This window comes from Podarcis vaucheri (assembly GCF_965113315.1).
Source record: "Podarcis vaucheri genome assembly, chromosome: 6".
NCBI lineage: Eukaryota > Metazoa > Chordata > Lepidosauria > Squamata > Lacertidae > Podarcis > Podarcis vaucheri.
Window position 1 is genome coordinate 97,224,678 of NC_138764.1, and position 15,725 is coordinate 97,240,402.

The window sequence follows — 15,725 nt, forward strand, 5'->3', positions numbered from 1 at the left end:
ACCACAGAGCCTAGGATTTGCTGATCAGAAGGTCGGCGGTTTGAATCCCCGCAACGGGGTGAGCTCCCGTTGCTTGGTCCCAGCTCCTGCCAACCTAGCAGTTTGAAAGCACGTCAAAGTGCAAGTAGATAAATAGGTACCGCTCCAACGGGAAGGTAAACGGCATTTCCGTGCGCTGCTCTGGTTCGCCAGAAGCGGCTTAGTCATGCTGGCCACATGACCCGGAAGCTGTACGCCGGCTCCCTCGGCCAATAAAGCGAGATGCGCGCCGCAACCCCAGAGTCGGTCATGACTGGACCTAATGGTCAGGGGTCCCTTTACCCCTTTACCTTTAAATAGTTAACACCGTCTAATCTCCCAGCGAGCAAATCATGGTGACGATGTTGTTGTTGGTGTCTGTCTGTCTGAAAAGATGAGGGCGTGTTTCATGCATCTGGGGCCTGCTAACTTAGAAAAACCCTACAACCTACCTAGAGAAATGTTGTTCCCTATCACTGTCTCTCTGAAAGTGCAGGTTACCTGGCTGGTCCATTTTCTGCTTCTGCGCTTCAAAAGGCACCTTTGTCTCTGAATCGGCTGTGGCGTCGCAAGATGCCGGCTTGCACGTGGGAAGTTCTTGTAGTGAAGAGATCTGCAGAAGGCACAGACAGATGTTTGTGGCCAGAAATATAGCAGTTCAACACAAACACACTCACACCAATAACACCCAGCCTCCATCATGGCCACAGACCAGGAATCCTCAAAGGCAGATTCCTCCAACATCTGCAGCTGTAAGGAGACGGGTGTATTTCATGGACTGTCACATGTGGAGCTGCAGCGCACAAGGAGGGATCTCTAGTCAATGAATAGCTAGCCTAGCCTACCAAGACCTGTTAGTTGCTCCAGGACACTTCTGAGTCCACATGTATGTCCTGCCTCAGCTACAGGACACCTCTCCAAGGCGCTGATCTTATGTTCCCCTGCTTACCCACCTCCAGCACAGCTGGGGTGATCAGCTATGCTTGGTGGTGAGTATCTCCATGGACCAAAACATCCTCCATGGAACATCACACATGACTAGCCTTCCTTCTTGATGAGATGGAGAAGGGATGTAATTGAGTGGTAGAGCACAAATCTTGCATGTAGGAGGTCTGGGGTTCATTTTTCACCAAAAGGCACCTTGGTGGGGCTGGAGTGACCCCTCTCTTAAGTGTTGGAGAACTGCAGTGAATCAGAATATACACTACTTGGCTATATATGCTGGCAGTGTAAGGTACCTTCGTATGTTCACAGCGGCGTAGCATGGGTTGTCAGCACCCGGGGCAAGGCAAGTAATTTGCGCCCCCTAACCCCTAACCTGCCGCCGCTGCCAGCTTCTTCTTGCTGCTGCCTGGTCTGGTCTGGTGTGGTTCTCTCCCGTGCTCAGCGCTGCGCTGGGCAGCCGCTGCACTGTCCCTCCCCCAGATAGTCCCTTGCTCTCTCTCCACACCGCACGCCTGGCACCCACCCCCTCCACAGTGGGCGGCGACCCAGCGGCTCTGATCGGATTCGCACAGCCAGCACTGCAGTGAGAGAGAGTGAGTGAGCCAGGTAGGGGCAGAGAGCTGTGAGTGCGAGCGCCCCCCCCAGATGTTGTGCCCGGTGCGGCCGGCCCCCCCTGCACCCCCACGCTACGCCACTGTATGTTCATGAGACCTCTGTTCAAGTCCTGCTAAACACAAGCATCACTGTAAGCATTCACAGAATGTGAACCATAAGTCGTGTCCAGCTCAGACAAGACCCACTGAAATTCATGGACCTTAGTTAGTCACACCCATTCATCTCAATAGGTCTGCTTTTAACATTGGATACAGCTCCCACGAGCACATATGAACTGAATGATGCTCATGTTCAGTCAAAGGTGACATGACTGATGCAGCAGACCGATGTTTCCTGAAGAGGACCCATGAAGTGTGGATGATGTAGCCACATCTTTCAGCATCTTTGCACACATATTGTGGGACTCTGATTGGGTCTGACTGTTCATGTGAGTATTTAAAGATGTGACTATGTCATCTACACTTTAAACACATAATGTGCAAAACATCTGCATGCCACATTCGTCCTAGCCCTTTGCAGATATACTAAACAGGTAAAATGTGTGGAGGACTGGGGGCAAGAAGGTCTTGAGGCAGCTGACTCTCCACCAGATGTATACCCGCTTGTTTCAAGGTGAGGAGCCCACGCAGGGACAAGTGTATTCACACATATGTACAATACAGGAGTAGGATTGGCTGGCAAGTATTTTGTTGTGCCATTTGATTGTTGCATATTATTTATGGATGCATATGTTTTAATTCTTATGTAATTGGTTTCTATACTTGTAAACACTCAGAAGCCTGTTTTGGCATTAAGTGGCATATAAATCCATCCATCCATCCATCCATCCTCAGTGGTGAACAAGGTGATTTGCTGCTGTGCAAATCAAAGAGGCTCTTGCCTAACTGTTGTCCTAGGTCATAGGACTGGTAGGAGGGCAAAAATATTGCAAAGGATAAAAGTGGCATAAAAAACATAAATGGAAAATGGTTTTGTTTATAAACAGAAGTGACAGTTCAGAAACAGCTCAACACATGAACTCTTGGAGCAGTTTCTCTTACCAGAGATGCTGCGAGGTTCTCCTTGGCTCCCACGCTGAGCTGCTCTGACTCTTTGCCCCTGTGGAGACGTTCAGCTGCGTGGAGCCAGGTGGACAAATCACTTTTATGAAGGATGGGGTCTTCAGCTGACCTTTTAATCGGACTTCCAGGCTCCTCTTCCCCTGAGGATGGTTGCCAGTTGGCTGCCTTCAGTTTCTCTCTTCCTCTTCCATAATCTGATAGGTCTAGGGGTACTTCTGTGAGATACTCCCTCATGACTTCTGCCTTCTCTGCTTGCTCCAGTTCCTCCCTGTCGATCAAAAGAAATCGCCCTAGCGTTCCCTCACTAGAGTCTCCTGAACTGGACCTTTCCTTTTTGCACTCCTTGCCTGCCCTAAGCAGTGGGGAAGGCGATCGACGCTCGGTGCGATCTAAGCCGTCTTCCATCTTGGCATTGCATTCCTGCTGTTGCATCAATAAATAACGGAGCTTCTCTTGATGAGTAAGAAACTGGAGTCTATTCTCCAAATGGCGGTCCTTCATGTACACCATAGCACCTGGGAGATCGAAGATGGCAGCTTGGTCTTCCCAGTCGTCTTGTGACTTCATTCTGCCTTCTGCCTCTCTGGCCATTAGTAAGCGGTGAGGGAAACCACTTTCCCTGCTGCTGGAGTTACTCTGGAGCCCAAGATGGTGCAAGGCAAAGTGTTGGCCGGGGAGGCAGGATTGCTCCTTTCTGGCGGCAAACTTCAGAGCCTTGTAAGATGAAGCAAGGTCCCGGCAGTCCGATTTGCTGGCTCTTAAATAACTGAAATAAAGCATGACTGTCATCAACACTACTCAAAAATCTGCCAAGAGTCGCAGGGTAGTATTCTACTACTGTCAGGGCTGGATCAAGGCATTTTGCTGCCTGAGGCGAAAGACAAGATGGTGCCCTTCCCCAAGGCACATACAGAAGCCAATTGGATTGGCAGCTGAGTCTTACCTCAATACTGGTGAAAGGAAAGTATCTTCCACCGTGCTTGAGGGCAGCCAGGTAGTGTAGGGGGTACAAAGCATGGTACCCACAGCTCTTCCTGCTCCCTGCCCCTTAGCACCTGCTGCCTGAGGCAGCTGCTTCCCTCTGTCTCATCACAGAGCCAGCCCTAACGTGTCCCATTAGTGGAAGGATGTCTGGTTATGCAATGAGACTTCCCCTCTTCTCCTTTCTCCACGGGTACCAAACCCACGTGTACCCCACTTCCCAAATCTGCTACAGACATTTGGGAGAACCCCTAAACAGCTTTAGGGGGTGCATGGGGGAGAACGTTCCATTGCACAAACAGCAACCCTTGCACTGACAGAACAAGAGTTTTAGTGCTATATTCGAAACCGTAATTTCAAATGGCTCAGGCTGCATTCCAGCTGGGTGCTTTCTTTCCATTTATTATCCTGCACTGCTGGGAATTAGACTAGATGATGCTTTGGGTCCTTTCCAATTCTACAGTTCTATGACTCTAGACTCCATAGTGAGTGACTTTGTTTTGGTCAACCTGGACAGAAGGTCGAGGTGGTGAAGCCATCATCTAAGTGCTCCTGATTCACCATGCTATGCTATGTTCAGATGTACTGAACTTACAGCGCATTGTTCCTTTAACAACATCTAGTTTCCCGACTCCTCACTCACCTTTGTTTTGTCCTGGGAGAAATCCTGCTGCAGGCCTGTAATAGAAGCCATGCCAGAAATCTGTATATAACCCCTGATAATAAACCGGTTACGTTATCAACACCTGTGTGGGACCTGAATTCACTGGTCACGTTTCAACACACTGCACACATCCCATTGCAAGCACTTCAATAAGATGTGTGGGCTGTAGCGATACTGGAATCTAGATCTAAAAGCTGTTTCACATGGTGATTTGTCCTTCTTTTCTCCCTCTGCAAGCCAGTGGCAAGGATGTTTCCCTCTTTACCCCGGTGATCACTTTTTCTGTATGCCACCAAAATCAAAGGGTCTAGAAACTTGTTTTCCCACCCTTTCAGATGAAAGCTGAAAATGCAAGGCAGAGGCCTGGGATATTCTTGGAGACACCAGGCAGGCCCTTGTAGCTCACGCACCCTAGACTGCTAATAATAATAATAATAATAATAATAATAATAATAATAATAATAATAATTTATTTATACCCTGCCCATCTGGCTGGGTTTCCCCAGCCACTCTGGGCGGCTTCCAACACAATATTAAAATAAAGTAATGCATCAAACAATGGGGCGAGGGTGGCGCTGTGGGTTAAACCACAGAGCCTAGGACTTGCCAATTAGAAGGTCGGCAGTTCGAATCCCCACGACGGGGTGAGCTCCCGTTGCTCAGTCCCTGCTCCTGCCAACCTAGCAGTTTGAAATCACGTCAAAGTGCAAGTAGATAAATAGGTACCGCTCCGGCGGGAAGGTAAACAGCGTTTCTGTGCGCTGCTCTGGTTCGCCAGAAGCGGCTTAGTCATGCTGGCCACGTGACCCGGAAGCTGTACGCTGGATCCCTCGGCCAATAAAGCGAGATGATCGCCGCAACCCCAGAGTCGGCCACGACTGGACCTAATGGTCAGGGGTCCCTTTACCTTTACCTAATGCATCAAACACTAAATATTTCCCTGAACAGGGCTGCCTTCAGATGTCGTCTAAAAGTCTGGTAGTTGTAGTTCTCTTTGACATCTGATGGGAGGGCGTTCCACAGGGCGGGCGCCACTACCGAGAAGGCCCTCTGCCTGGTTCCCTGTAGCTTTGCTTCTCGCAATGAGGGAACCACCAGAAGGCCCTCGGTGCTGGACCTCAGTGTCTGGGTAGAACGATGGGGGTGGAGATACTCCTTCAGGTATACTGGACCGAGGCCATTTCTTGAGTTCTTACTTACGCTTCAAAGTTGGGAATTCGATCAGATGCTGGGGGTGGGGGCGTTTCACTCGCAGGGGGTGCGACAGGACTTCCTGGGCAATCCCTTTCCTGAGAGCAGGATCTCGAGCCAGGCCTCAGTAACGCAATTGTTCCGTGCAACTGGTTAGCTATCTTCTGAGAAGAATGCTAATAACAGAGGGGAGACAGGAAGAGGAGAAAGTCTTCCTCACATTATTTCAAGCCTGCATTGTCTGGGGGAAGGAGGCAAAAAGAGGAGGCTGTAGGGAGTGGGGAAGTGTCGTTTAACATTTTCAAGAGGCAGGGCCAGAGGTGTAGGAGGGGTGAAGGGGGTGCCCTGGCCTTGGGTGCATTTTTTTTTTTTTTTAGGGTGCATTTTTCTCCTCATGCTGCACCACTTTGCAAGTCCAATCCCACATTCCAGGCTAAAAAAGTAGCACGAGGCTGTGTAATAATAAAATTTAAGGTCTTTTATATATATATATATATATATATATATGCAGGTTTTGGTGTCTTCGGGTGTCTTCCCGTGTAAGAGTCGGGGTGTCTGTGCGACGTTTCGACGAGGTCTCACTCGTCATCTTCAGGCTGGTGCTTTCGGCTTCTTGTTACTGGAACAGAGCAGAATCTGGTGTTTGAGTTCCTATAAATACTGTTGAGGGGTGTGGTGTATAGCCTCCAACGTTCTGGGCAGAGAGGAAGTTCCTAGATTAGTGTGCCTTTTCTTCTTTTGTTCCTTAATTACTTGAGGGATATCTTGAGTGATTTCATGAGTGATATTCTGAATACCACTGGGTGGGTCATTAAGTGTAGATTAGTTCCTAGATTAAGTGGAGTTCCTAGATTAGTTCCTAGATTAGTTCCTAGATTAGGTGGGTCATTAAGTGTAGAGGAAGTTCCTAGATTAGTGTGCCTTTTCTTCTTTTGTTCCTTAATTACTTGAGGGATATCTTGAGTGATTTCATGAGTGATATTCTGAGTGATATCCCTGAGTGATATCCCTCATGAGTGATATTCATGAGTGATATCCCTCAAGTAATTAAGGAACAAAAGAAGAAAAGGCACACTAATCTAGGAACTTCCTCTACACTTAATGACCCACCTAATCTAGGAACTAATCTAGGAACTAATCTAGGAACTCCACTTAATCTAGGAACTAATCTACACTTAATGACCCACCCAGTGGTATTCAGAATATCACTCATGAAATCACTCAAGATATCCCTCAAGTAATTAAGGAACAAAAGAAGAAAAGGCACACTAATCTAGGAACTTCCTTAATTACTTGAGGGATATCTTGAGTGATTTCATGAGTGATATTCTGAGTGATATCCCTGAGTGATATCCCTCATGAGTGATATTCATGAGTGATATCCCTCAAGTAATTAAGGAACAAAAGAAGAAAAGGCACACTAATCTAGGAACTTCCTCTACACTTAATGACCCACCTAATCTAGGAACTAATCTAGGAACTAATCTAGGAACTCCACTTAATCTAGGAACTAATCTACACTTAATGACCCACCCAGTGGTATTCAGAATATCACTCATGAAATCACTCAAGATATCCCTCAAGTAATTAAGGAACAAAAGAAGAAAAGGCACACTAATCTAGGAACTTCCTCTCTGCCCAGAACGTTGGAGGCTATACACCACACCCCTCAACAGTATTTATAGGAACTCAAACACCAGATTCTGCTCTGTTCCAGTAACAAGAAGCCGAAAGCACCAGCCTGAAGATGACGAGTGAGACCTCGTCGAAACGTCGCACAGACACCCCGACTCTTACACGGGAAGACACCCGAAGACACCAAAACCTGCATTCCTGTACCCGTGAAAATCTACGAAAGCAAATATCTCACCTCTACGGGGAGGAAACCTTCCAGCTGACAAGAACCTACGAGAAACTAGAAATCCGAAGAGCCACCATCTTATGTGATCTCCTGTTCCTACGCAACTGCCGAGACAACAACTTAACTCCCACATGCTTCCAACTTAAATTCCACTCTAAAACCCCAGCTACCGAAAGGATCCTGAAACGAACTGAACTATCCCTAATCAGAAACGAAATACATAAGAAAAGATACCTACTAAACCAAACCAACAAAGATCTGCTCACTCTTCACCTCAAACTATGTAACAAAATCCACCCTGCACTCTGGGACAAATGCAAACAACTAGCCGTCTGGAGAGCTGAAACTGAGACCTCACATAAGACAGACAGACACACCAACAAACTCTACAAACTAGAGAAATGCCAGAAGCCCAGCCACCCTCCACAACAACCCATGAAACAAACAGTACATAACATATCAGACAGGATCCTCACCCCAACTGAAACCAAAGTACTCTCCAAAGGTTTCAACTTTGCAGTCGCCCCGAGACGCATCCCCACGGAAAACATCATATGCGGAGTCGAAGCTAGCCTGACCAAAATCGACCCAGATGAAGCCAATAAAATCAGACTTGAAGTCACCAACATCCTCTGCTCCAGCAAACCACCCAGAAGCAATTTACACAAAGAAGAACAGAAAGCACTCACCAACCTGAGGAAAGACAACAACATAATCATTCTCCCAGCAGACAAAGGCAACGCCACTGTTGTGATGAACACATCGGACTACCAAGCAAAACTATCAAATCTACTCCAAGACCCTACCTACCAACCTATAAAAACAGATCCCACCACCTATCTGGAAAAAACCACCAAATCCAAAATAAAAGCCTCTCCTATCAGTGAAGAAATCCAGCTAAGAATCATCCCCAGAGAAAAATCATCCAGATGCCCCAAACTCTACGGTCTCCCCAAGATACACAAAGAAGGAACACCACTCAGACCAATAGTCAGCTCCATAGGCTCACCTCTACAAAATCTCGCTAAATTTCTCGCTAAGCAACTTCAGCCCTATGCAGAATCCATCGCTTCACACGTTACTAACTCCTTCCAGTTCATAGAAACAATAAAGAAACAATACCTACATCCCGATGACCTACTTGTGAGCTTCGATGTTGTATCTCTCTTCACTCAAGTGCCCATTAATGAAGCCTTGACAGCCATTCAAAACAAATACAACCCCCCCAAATACATCCTGGACCTGACCAACCACTGCCTAACCAACACGTACTTCATCCACAATGGACAAAGATACAAACAGATAGAAGGAGCACCTATGGGATCACCCCTCTCACCGGTCATCGCAAATTTGTACATGGAACACTTTGAAACCAATGCTTTAGACAAGTCAGAACACAAACCCAAACTTTGGCTCAGATATGTTGACGACACCTTTGTAATTTGGCCACACGGGAAAGAAAAACTAGATAGCTTCCTCACACATCTCAACAGCCTACACCCCAAAATACAATTCACTATGGAAATAGAAGACAACAACCAACTCCCCTTTCTTGACGTCCTAATCTACAAAAAACCTGATGGCTCCCTAGGACACACTATCTACCGGAAAAAAACACACACCAACCGCTACTTACATGCACAATCACACCACCACCCTGCACAAATAAACTCCGTAGCCAAGACTCTCATCTCCAGAACCAAACGCCTGGCTGACAAAGACCACTTGACAACTGAGTTACAGAATCTCTCAAATGTGTTAATCGCCAATGGATACCAGAAAAACAGGGTTACGAAGCTAATCCAAAAAGAAACACCCCCCAAAAACCAAGACACAGAAGAAAACAATGGCATGGCCCTCCTTCCTTATATCAAGGGCACTACAGACAAAATTAGCAAAATCCTCCATAAACACAATATCAAAACAGCCTTCTGCACCAACCAAAAAATAGCCAATATCCTCAGAAACCCAAAAGACAAAATCCAGCTGGAAAACCAAGGGGTCTATGAAATACCCTGCAAAGTCTGCCCAGCCACGTACATTGGACAAACAAACAGACGAATAAATGCACGTATCGCAGAACACAAGAATGCCGTCAAAAAAGAAGAAAAAACTTCCTCTCTTTTCCAACACATGAAAGAAACAGGACACGAAATTAATTTTGCAGATTCCAAATTGCTCTTTAACATGGAACATCACCACAAGAGAATAATCATGGAAGCCATCGAGATAGAGAAACACCCTCACAACATGAACAAGCGTGACGACACGTCCCGCCTGCCAGACATCTGGAAATTAGCCCTCCCCACAAAAACCGACACCAGAACCAGAGGCACACAGAACGCCGTCACCAATCAACCACACCAGACCCAAACCCAGACCCTCTCCACAGACATATTACAGACTCCATCCAGTAGCCAAACTATAGTGGCACCTCCGGATGCTGCACCCCCCTGCAATCCCTACACAGATCTGGCTGGCACAAGGCACAAAACCACAGCTCGCCCCTATACACGAAGCCAAGCCAGAGCACAACTAAATGCAGCACAGCCATCTTCTCAGAAAAACTCTTCACAAGCTCAAGAGGTCAAGACACGAAAGCTTTAGCAACTAATCTACACTTAATGACCCACCCAGTGGTATTCAGAATATCACTCATGAAATCACTCAAGATATCCCTCAAGTAATTAAGGAACAAAAGAAGAAAAGGCACACTAATCTAGGAACTTCCTCTACACTTAATGACCCACCTAATCTAGGAACTAATCTAGGAACTAATCTAGGAACTCCACTTAATCTAGGAACTAATCTACACTTAATGACCCACCCAGTGGTATTCAGAATATCACTCATGAAATCACTCAAGATATCCCTCAAGTAATTAAGGAACAAAAGAAGAAAAGGCACACTAATCTAGGAACTTCCTCTCTGCCCAGAACGTTGGAGGCTATACACCACACCCCTCAACAGTATTTATAGGAACTCAAACACCAGATTCTGCTCTGTTCCAGTAACAAGAAGCCGAAAGCACCAGCCTGAAGATGACGAGTGAGACCTCGTCGAAACGTCGCACAGACACCCCGACTCTTACACGGGAAGACACCCGAAGACACCAAAACCTGCATTCCTGTACCCGTGAAAATCTACGAAAGCAAATATATATATATATATATATATATATATATATGCTTTCGTAGATTTTCACGGGTACAGGAATGCAGGTTTTGGTGTCTTCGGGTGTCTTCCCGTGTAAGAGTCGGGGTGTCTGTGCGACGTTTCGACGAGGTCTCACTCGTCATCTTCAGGCTGGTGCTTTCGGCTTCTTGTTACTGGAACAGAGCAGAGTCTGGTGTTTGAGTTCCTATAAATACTGTTGAGGGGTGTGGTGTATAGCCTCCAACGTTCTGGGCAGAAAGGAAGTTCCTAGATTAGTGTGCCTTTTCTTCTTTTGTTCCTTAATTACTTGAGGGATATCTTGGGTGATTTCATGAGTGATATTCTGAATACCACTGGGTGGGTCATTAAGTGTAGATTAGTTGCTAAAGCTTTCGTGTCTTGACCTCTTGGGCTTGTGAAGAGTTTTTCTGAGAAGATGGCTGTGCTGCATTTAGTTGTGCTCTGGCTTGGCTTCGTGTATAGGGGCGAGCTGTGGTTTTGTGCCTTGTGCCAGCCAGATCTGTGTAGGGATTGCAGGGGGGTGCAGCATCCGGAGGTGCCACTATAGTTTGGCTACTGGATGGAGTCTGTAATATGTCTGTGGAGAGGGTCTGGGTTTGGGTCTGGTGTGGTTGATTGGTGACGGCGTTCTGTGTGCCTCTGGTTCTGGTGTCGGTTTTTGTGGGGAGGGCTAATTTCCAGATGTCTGGCAGGCGGGACGTGTCGTCACGCTTGTTCATGTTGTGAGGGTGTTTCTCTATCTCGATGGCTTCCATGATTATTCTCTTGTGGTGATGTTCCATGTTAAAGAGCAATTTGGAATCTGCAAAATTAATTTCGTGTCCTGTTTCTTTCATGTGTTGGAAAAGAGAGGAAGTTTTTTCTTCTTTTTTGACGGCATTCTTGTGTTCTGCGATACGTGCATTTATTCGTCTGTTTGTTTGTCCAATGTACGTGGCTGGGCAGACTTTGCAGGGTATTTCATAGACCCCTTGGTTTTCCAGCTGGATTTTGTCTTTTGGGTTTCTGAGGATATTGGCTATTTTGGGTTTCTGAGGATATTGGCTAAGAATCATCCCCAGAGAAAAATCATCCAGATGCCCCAAACTCTACGGTCTCCCCAAGATACACAAAGAAGGAACACCACTCAGACCAATAGTCAGCTCCATAGGCTCACCTCTACAAAATCTCGCTAAATTTCTCGCTAAGCAACTTCAGCCCTATGCAGAATCCATCGCTTCACACGTTACTAACTCCTTCCAGTTCATAGAAACAATAAAGAAACAATACCTACATCCCGATGACCTACTTGTGAGCTTCGATGTTGTATCTCTCTTCACTCAAGTGCCCATTAATGAAGCCTTGACAGCCATTCAAAACAAATACAACCCCCCCAAATACATCCTGGACCTGACCAACCACTGCCTAACCAACACGTACTTCATCCACAATGGACAAAGATACAAACAGATAGAAGGAGCACCTATGGGATCACCCCTCTCACCGGTCATCGCAAATTTGTACATGGAACACTTTGAAACCAATGCTTTTGACAAGTCAGAACACAAACCCAAACTTTGGCTCAGATATGTTGACGACACCTTTGTAATTTGGCCACACGGGAAAGAAAAACTAGATAGCTTCCTCACACATCTCAACAGCCTACACCCCAAAATACAATTCACTATGGAAATAGAAGACAACAACCAACTCCCCTTTCTTGACGTCCTAATCTACAAAAAACCTGATGGCTCCCTAGGACACACTATCTACCGGAAAAAAACACACACCAACCGCTACTTACATGCACAATCACACCACCACCCTGCACAAATAAACTCCGTAGCCAAGACTCTCATCTCCAGAACCAAACGCCTGGCTGACAAAGACCACTTGACAACTGAGTTACAGAATCTCTCAAATGTGTTAATCGCCAATGGATACCAGAAAAACAGGGTTACGAAGCTAATCCAAAAAGAAACACCCCCCAAAAACCAAGACACAGAAGAAAACAATGGCATGGCCCTCCTTCCTTATATCAAGGGCACTACAGACAAAATCAGCAAAATCCTCCATAAACACAATATCAAAACAGCCTTCTGCACCAACCAAAAAATAGCCAATATCCTCAGAAACCCAAAAGACAAAATCCAGCTGGAAAACCAAGGGGTCTATGAAATACCCTGCAAAGTCTGCCCAGCCACGTACATTGGACAAACAAACAGACGAATAAATGCACGTATCGCAGAACACAAGAATGCCGTCAAAAAAGAAGAAAAAACTTCCTCTCTTTTCCAACACATGAAAGAAACAGGACACGAAATTAATTTTGCAGATTCCAAATTGCTCTTTAACATGGAACATCACCACAAGAGAATAATCATGGAAGCCATCGAGATAGAGAAACACCCTCACAACATGAACAAGCGTGACGACACGTCCCGCCTGCCAGACATCTGGAAATTAGCCCTCCCCACAAAAACCGACACCAGAACCAGAGGCACACAGAACGCCGTCACCAATCAACCACACCAGACCCAAACCCAGACCCTCTCCACAGACATATTACAGACTCCATCCAGTAGCCAAACTATAGTGGCACCTCCGGATGCTGCACCCCCCTGCAATCCCTACACAGATCTGGCTGGCACAAGGCACAAAACCACAGCTCGCCCCTATACACGAAGCCAAGCCAGAGCACAACTAAATGCAGCACAGCCATCTTCTCAGAAAAACTCTTCACAAGCCCAAGAGGTCAAGACACGAAAGCTTTAGCAACTAATCTACACTTAATGACCCACCCAGTGGTATTCAGAATATCACTCATGAAATCACCCAAGATATCCCTCAAGTAATTAAGGAACAAAAGAAGAAAAGGCACACTAATCTAGGAACTTCCTTTCTGCCCAGAACGTTGGAGGCTATACACCACACCCCTCAACAGTATTTATAGGAACTCAAACACCAGACTCTGCTCTGTTCCAGTAACAAGAAGCCGAAAGCACCAGCCTGAAGATGACGAGTGAGACCTCGTCGAAACGTCGCACAGACACCCCGACTCTTACACGGGAAGACACCCGAAGACACCAAAACCTGCATATATATATATATATATATATATATATATATATGCTTTCGTAGATTTTCACGGGTACAGGAATGCAGGTTTTGGTGTCTTCGGGTGTATTCCCGTGTAAGAGTTGGGGTGTCTGGGCGACGTTTCGACGAGGTCTCACTCGTCACCAAAACCTGCATATATATATATATATATATATATTAATAATAAATGTTCATAAATGTACCAACCAAGCATGTACATAGGTCAGCACAGGAAGACTGACCTGAAACCATTTTGACTCCCAAACTGACCAAATGCTTGCTCTGCAAGGAGGGAGGGGGTGAGGGAACTTTCCCATTGTCTCAGGAATTGGGAAATCACCATCTCAAAGGGTGACAGACTACCAGGAAAGTCAATCAGATAAGGCATTATCAGATAACCTGGCAGACAGGAAAAACAACAACATTCAGATTTCTGTTGTAGATCACCTTTTCTGTGATGTAGGTTTGTGGGGGTTGGTCTTGGGTTACACCCCTTCTGTGACGTATGTATGATGTATGGAGGGGTGGTCTTGAGCTCCAGGGCAGGGAATTTTAATTGTCTATATAAGGGCAGGCACACCTTTGTTCTGGGTCCTCCTCCTTTCTCCTGCGTGTGAGGGGAGCACCCTGTTGCAACAGATCAATAAAGATCAGGCTTACTAGATGCTTTGTTTTAAATATTCTCTGGTTGGCCTCTGTTATTTTCTCCTATCAATAGGGAACCCACGTAAGAACTCTATACGGGCTCTTGGATAAGGGGAAAAGGGTAAATTTTGTTTACAACAGCTGTCAAGGCCTCTGGAGTTGCAAACAGGCCCGTGCCCTTCAAATGGGTCTCAACAGCCTTGCTTCATCCATTGCCTTCCTCTTTCTTCTGGTTTCGGAAAGATAGAGAATAACAAGTTAGCTAGGGAAATGCTTACCATCTCCACAGCACGTTCTCCCTGGAGAAGGATGTTCGGAGAGACCCTGCTACTTGGGGAGCTTCTCTGTCCTGGAGACTGATCTGGAAGAAGGAAAGAGAGGATCAGATGTTTCAAAGAATCATAGAATCTTGAGTTGGAAGCGACCACGAGGGCCGTCTAGTTCAGCCCCCTGCAATGCCAGAAGCTTTTGCCCAACGTGGGCCATGTATTTGAACGCAGAGGACCCATCCAACTCTGGTCTGTCGCCCTCAGAACTTAAGAACCTAAGTCCAAAGGTCCATCTAGTCCAGCAATCTGTTTTCATGGTGGCCAACAAGATGTCCACAGGAAGTCTACAAGCAGGGCCTGAGCAGTGCTCGGTGGAGGCTGGTTCATGAGGGCAAATGGCACATTGCCCCACCATCCTCAACCAGCCCCTGCCTGCCTGCCTTCTTGCTGACATGCAGTCTAGGGGCCATCAGTGGCCGCCAACTTATTCTCCCCCAGGCTTAGTGTTGCCCTTAAAGACCTCAGCAGGGAAGAGGATGGAGACAAAACGAGAATGAGTCTGCTCAGTATACCTGAAGGAGCGTCTCCACCCCCATCGTTCTGCCCGGACACTGAGGTCCAGCTCCGAGGGCTTTCTGGTGGTTCCCTCAATGCGAGAAGTGAAGCTACAGGGAACCAGGAAGAGGGCCTTCTCGGTGGTGGCGCCTGCCCCTGTGGAACGCCCTCCCATCAGATGTCCAGAAAATAACTATCTGACTTTTAGAAGACATCTGAAGGCAACCCTGTTTAGGAAAGTTTTCGATATTTGATATTTTATTGTGTTTTTAATATTCTGTTGGGAACCGCTGAGAGTGCCTGGGGAAACCCAGCCAGATGGGCGGGGTATTATTATTATTATTATTATTAATAATAATAATAATGCAGTGGTACCTCGGGTTAAGTACTTAATTCGTTCCAGAGGTCCATACTTAACCTGAAACTGTTCTTAACCTGAAGCACCACTTTAGCTAATGGGGCCTCCCGCTGCTGCTGCCATGCTGCCAGAGCACGATTTCTGTTCTTATCCTGAAGCAAAGTTCTTAACCTGAAGCACTATTTCTGGGTTAAAGGGGTCTGTAACCTGAAGCATATGTAACCTGAAGCGTATGTAACCCTAGGTACCACTGTAATAATAATTATCTATCTGTCATTGCTTTGACTACACTTACTGTTGACCTCTC

At 46.4% G+C, this 15,725-nt stretch overlaps 1 protein-coding gene across 1 annotated transcript in view; it reads right to left on the bottom strand.

Annotated features, from left to right (window-relative positions):
- RBBP8NL (RBBP8 N-terminal like) overlaps nt 1-15,725 on the bottom strand; it is a 32,128-nt gene that overhangs the window by 6,936 nt on the left and 9,467 nt on the right. The window contains exons 7-10 of the mRNA XM_082226623.1: nt 14,515-14,597; nt 5,485-5,651; nt 2,619-3,405; nt 520-631 (exon numbers count right to left, since the gene is read on the bottom strand). Coding sequence (XP_082082749.1) covers nt 520-631; nt 2,619-3,405; nt 5,485-5,651; nt 14,515-14,597 — 1,149 coding nt within the window. The remainder of the gene's footprint in view (nt 1-519; nt 632-2,618; nt 3,406-5,484; nt 5,652-14,514; nt 14,598-15,725) is intronic.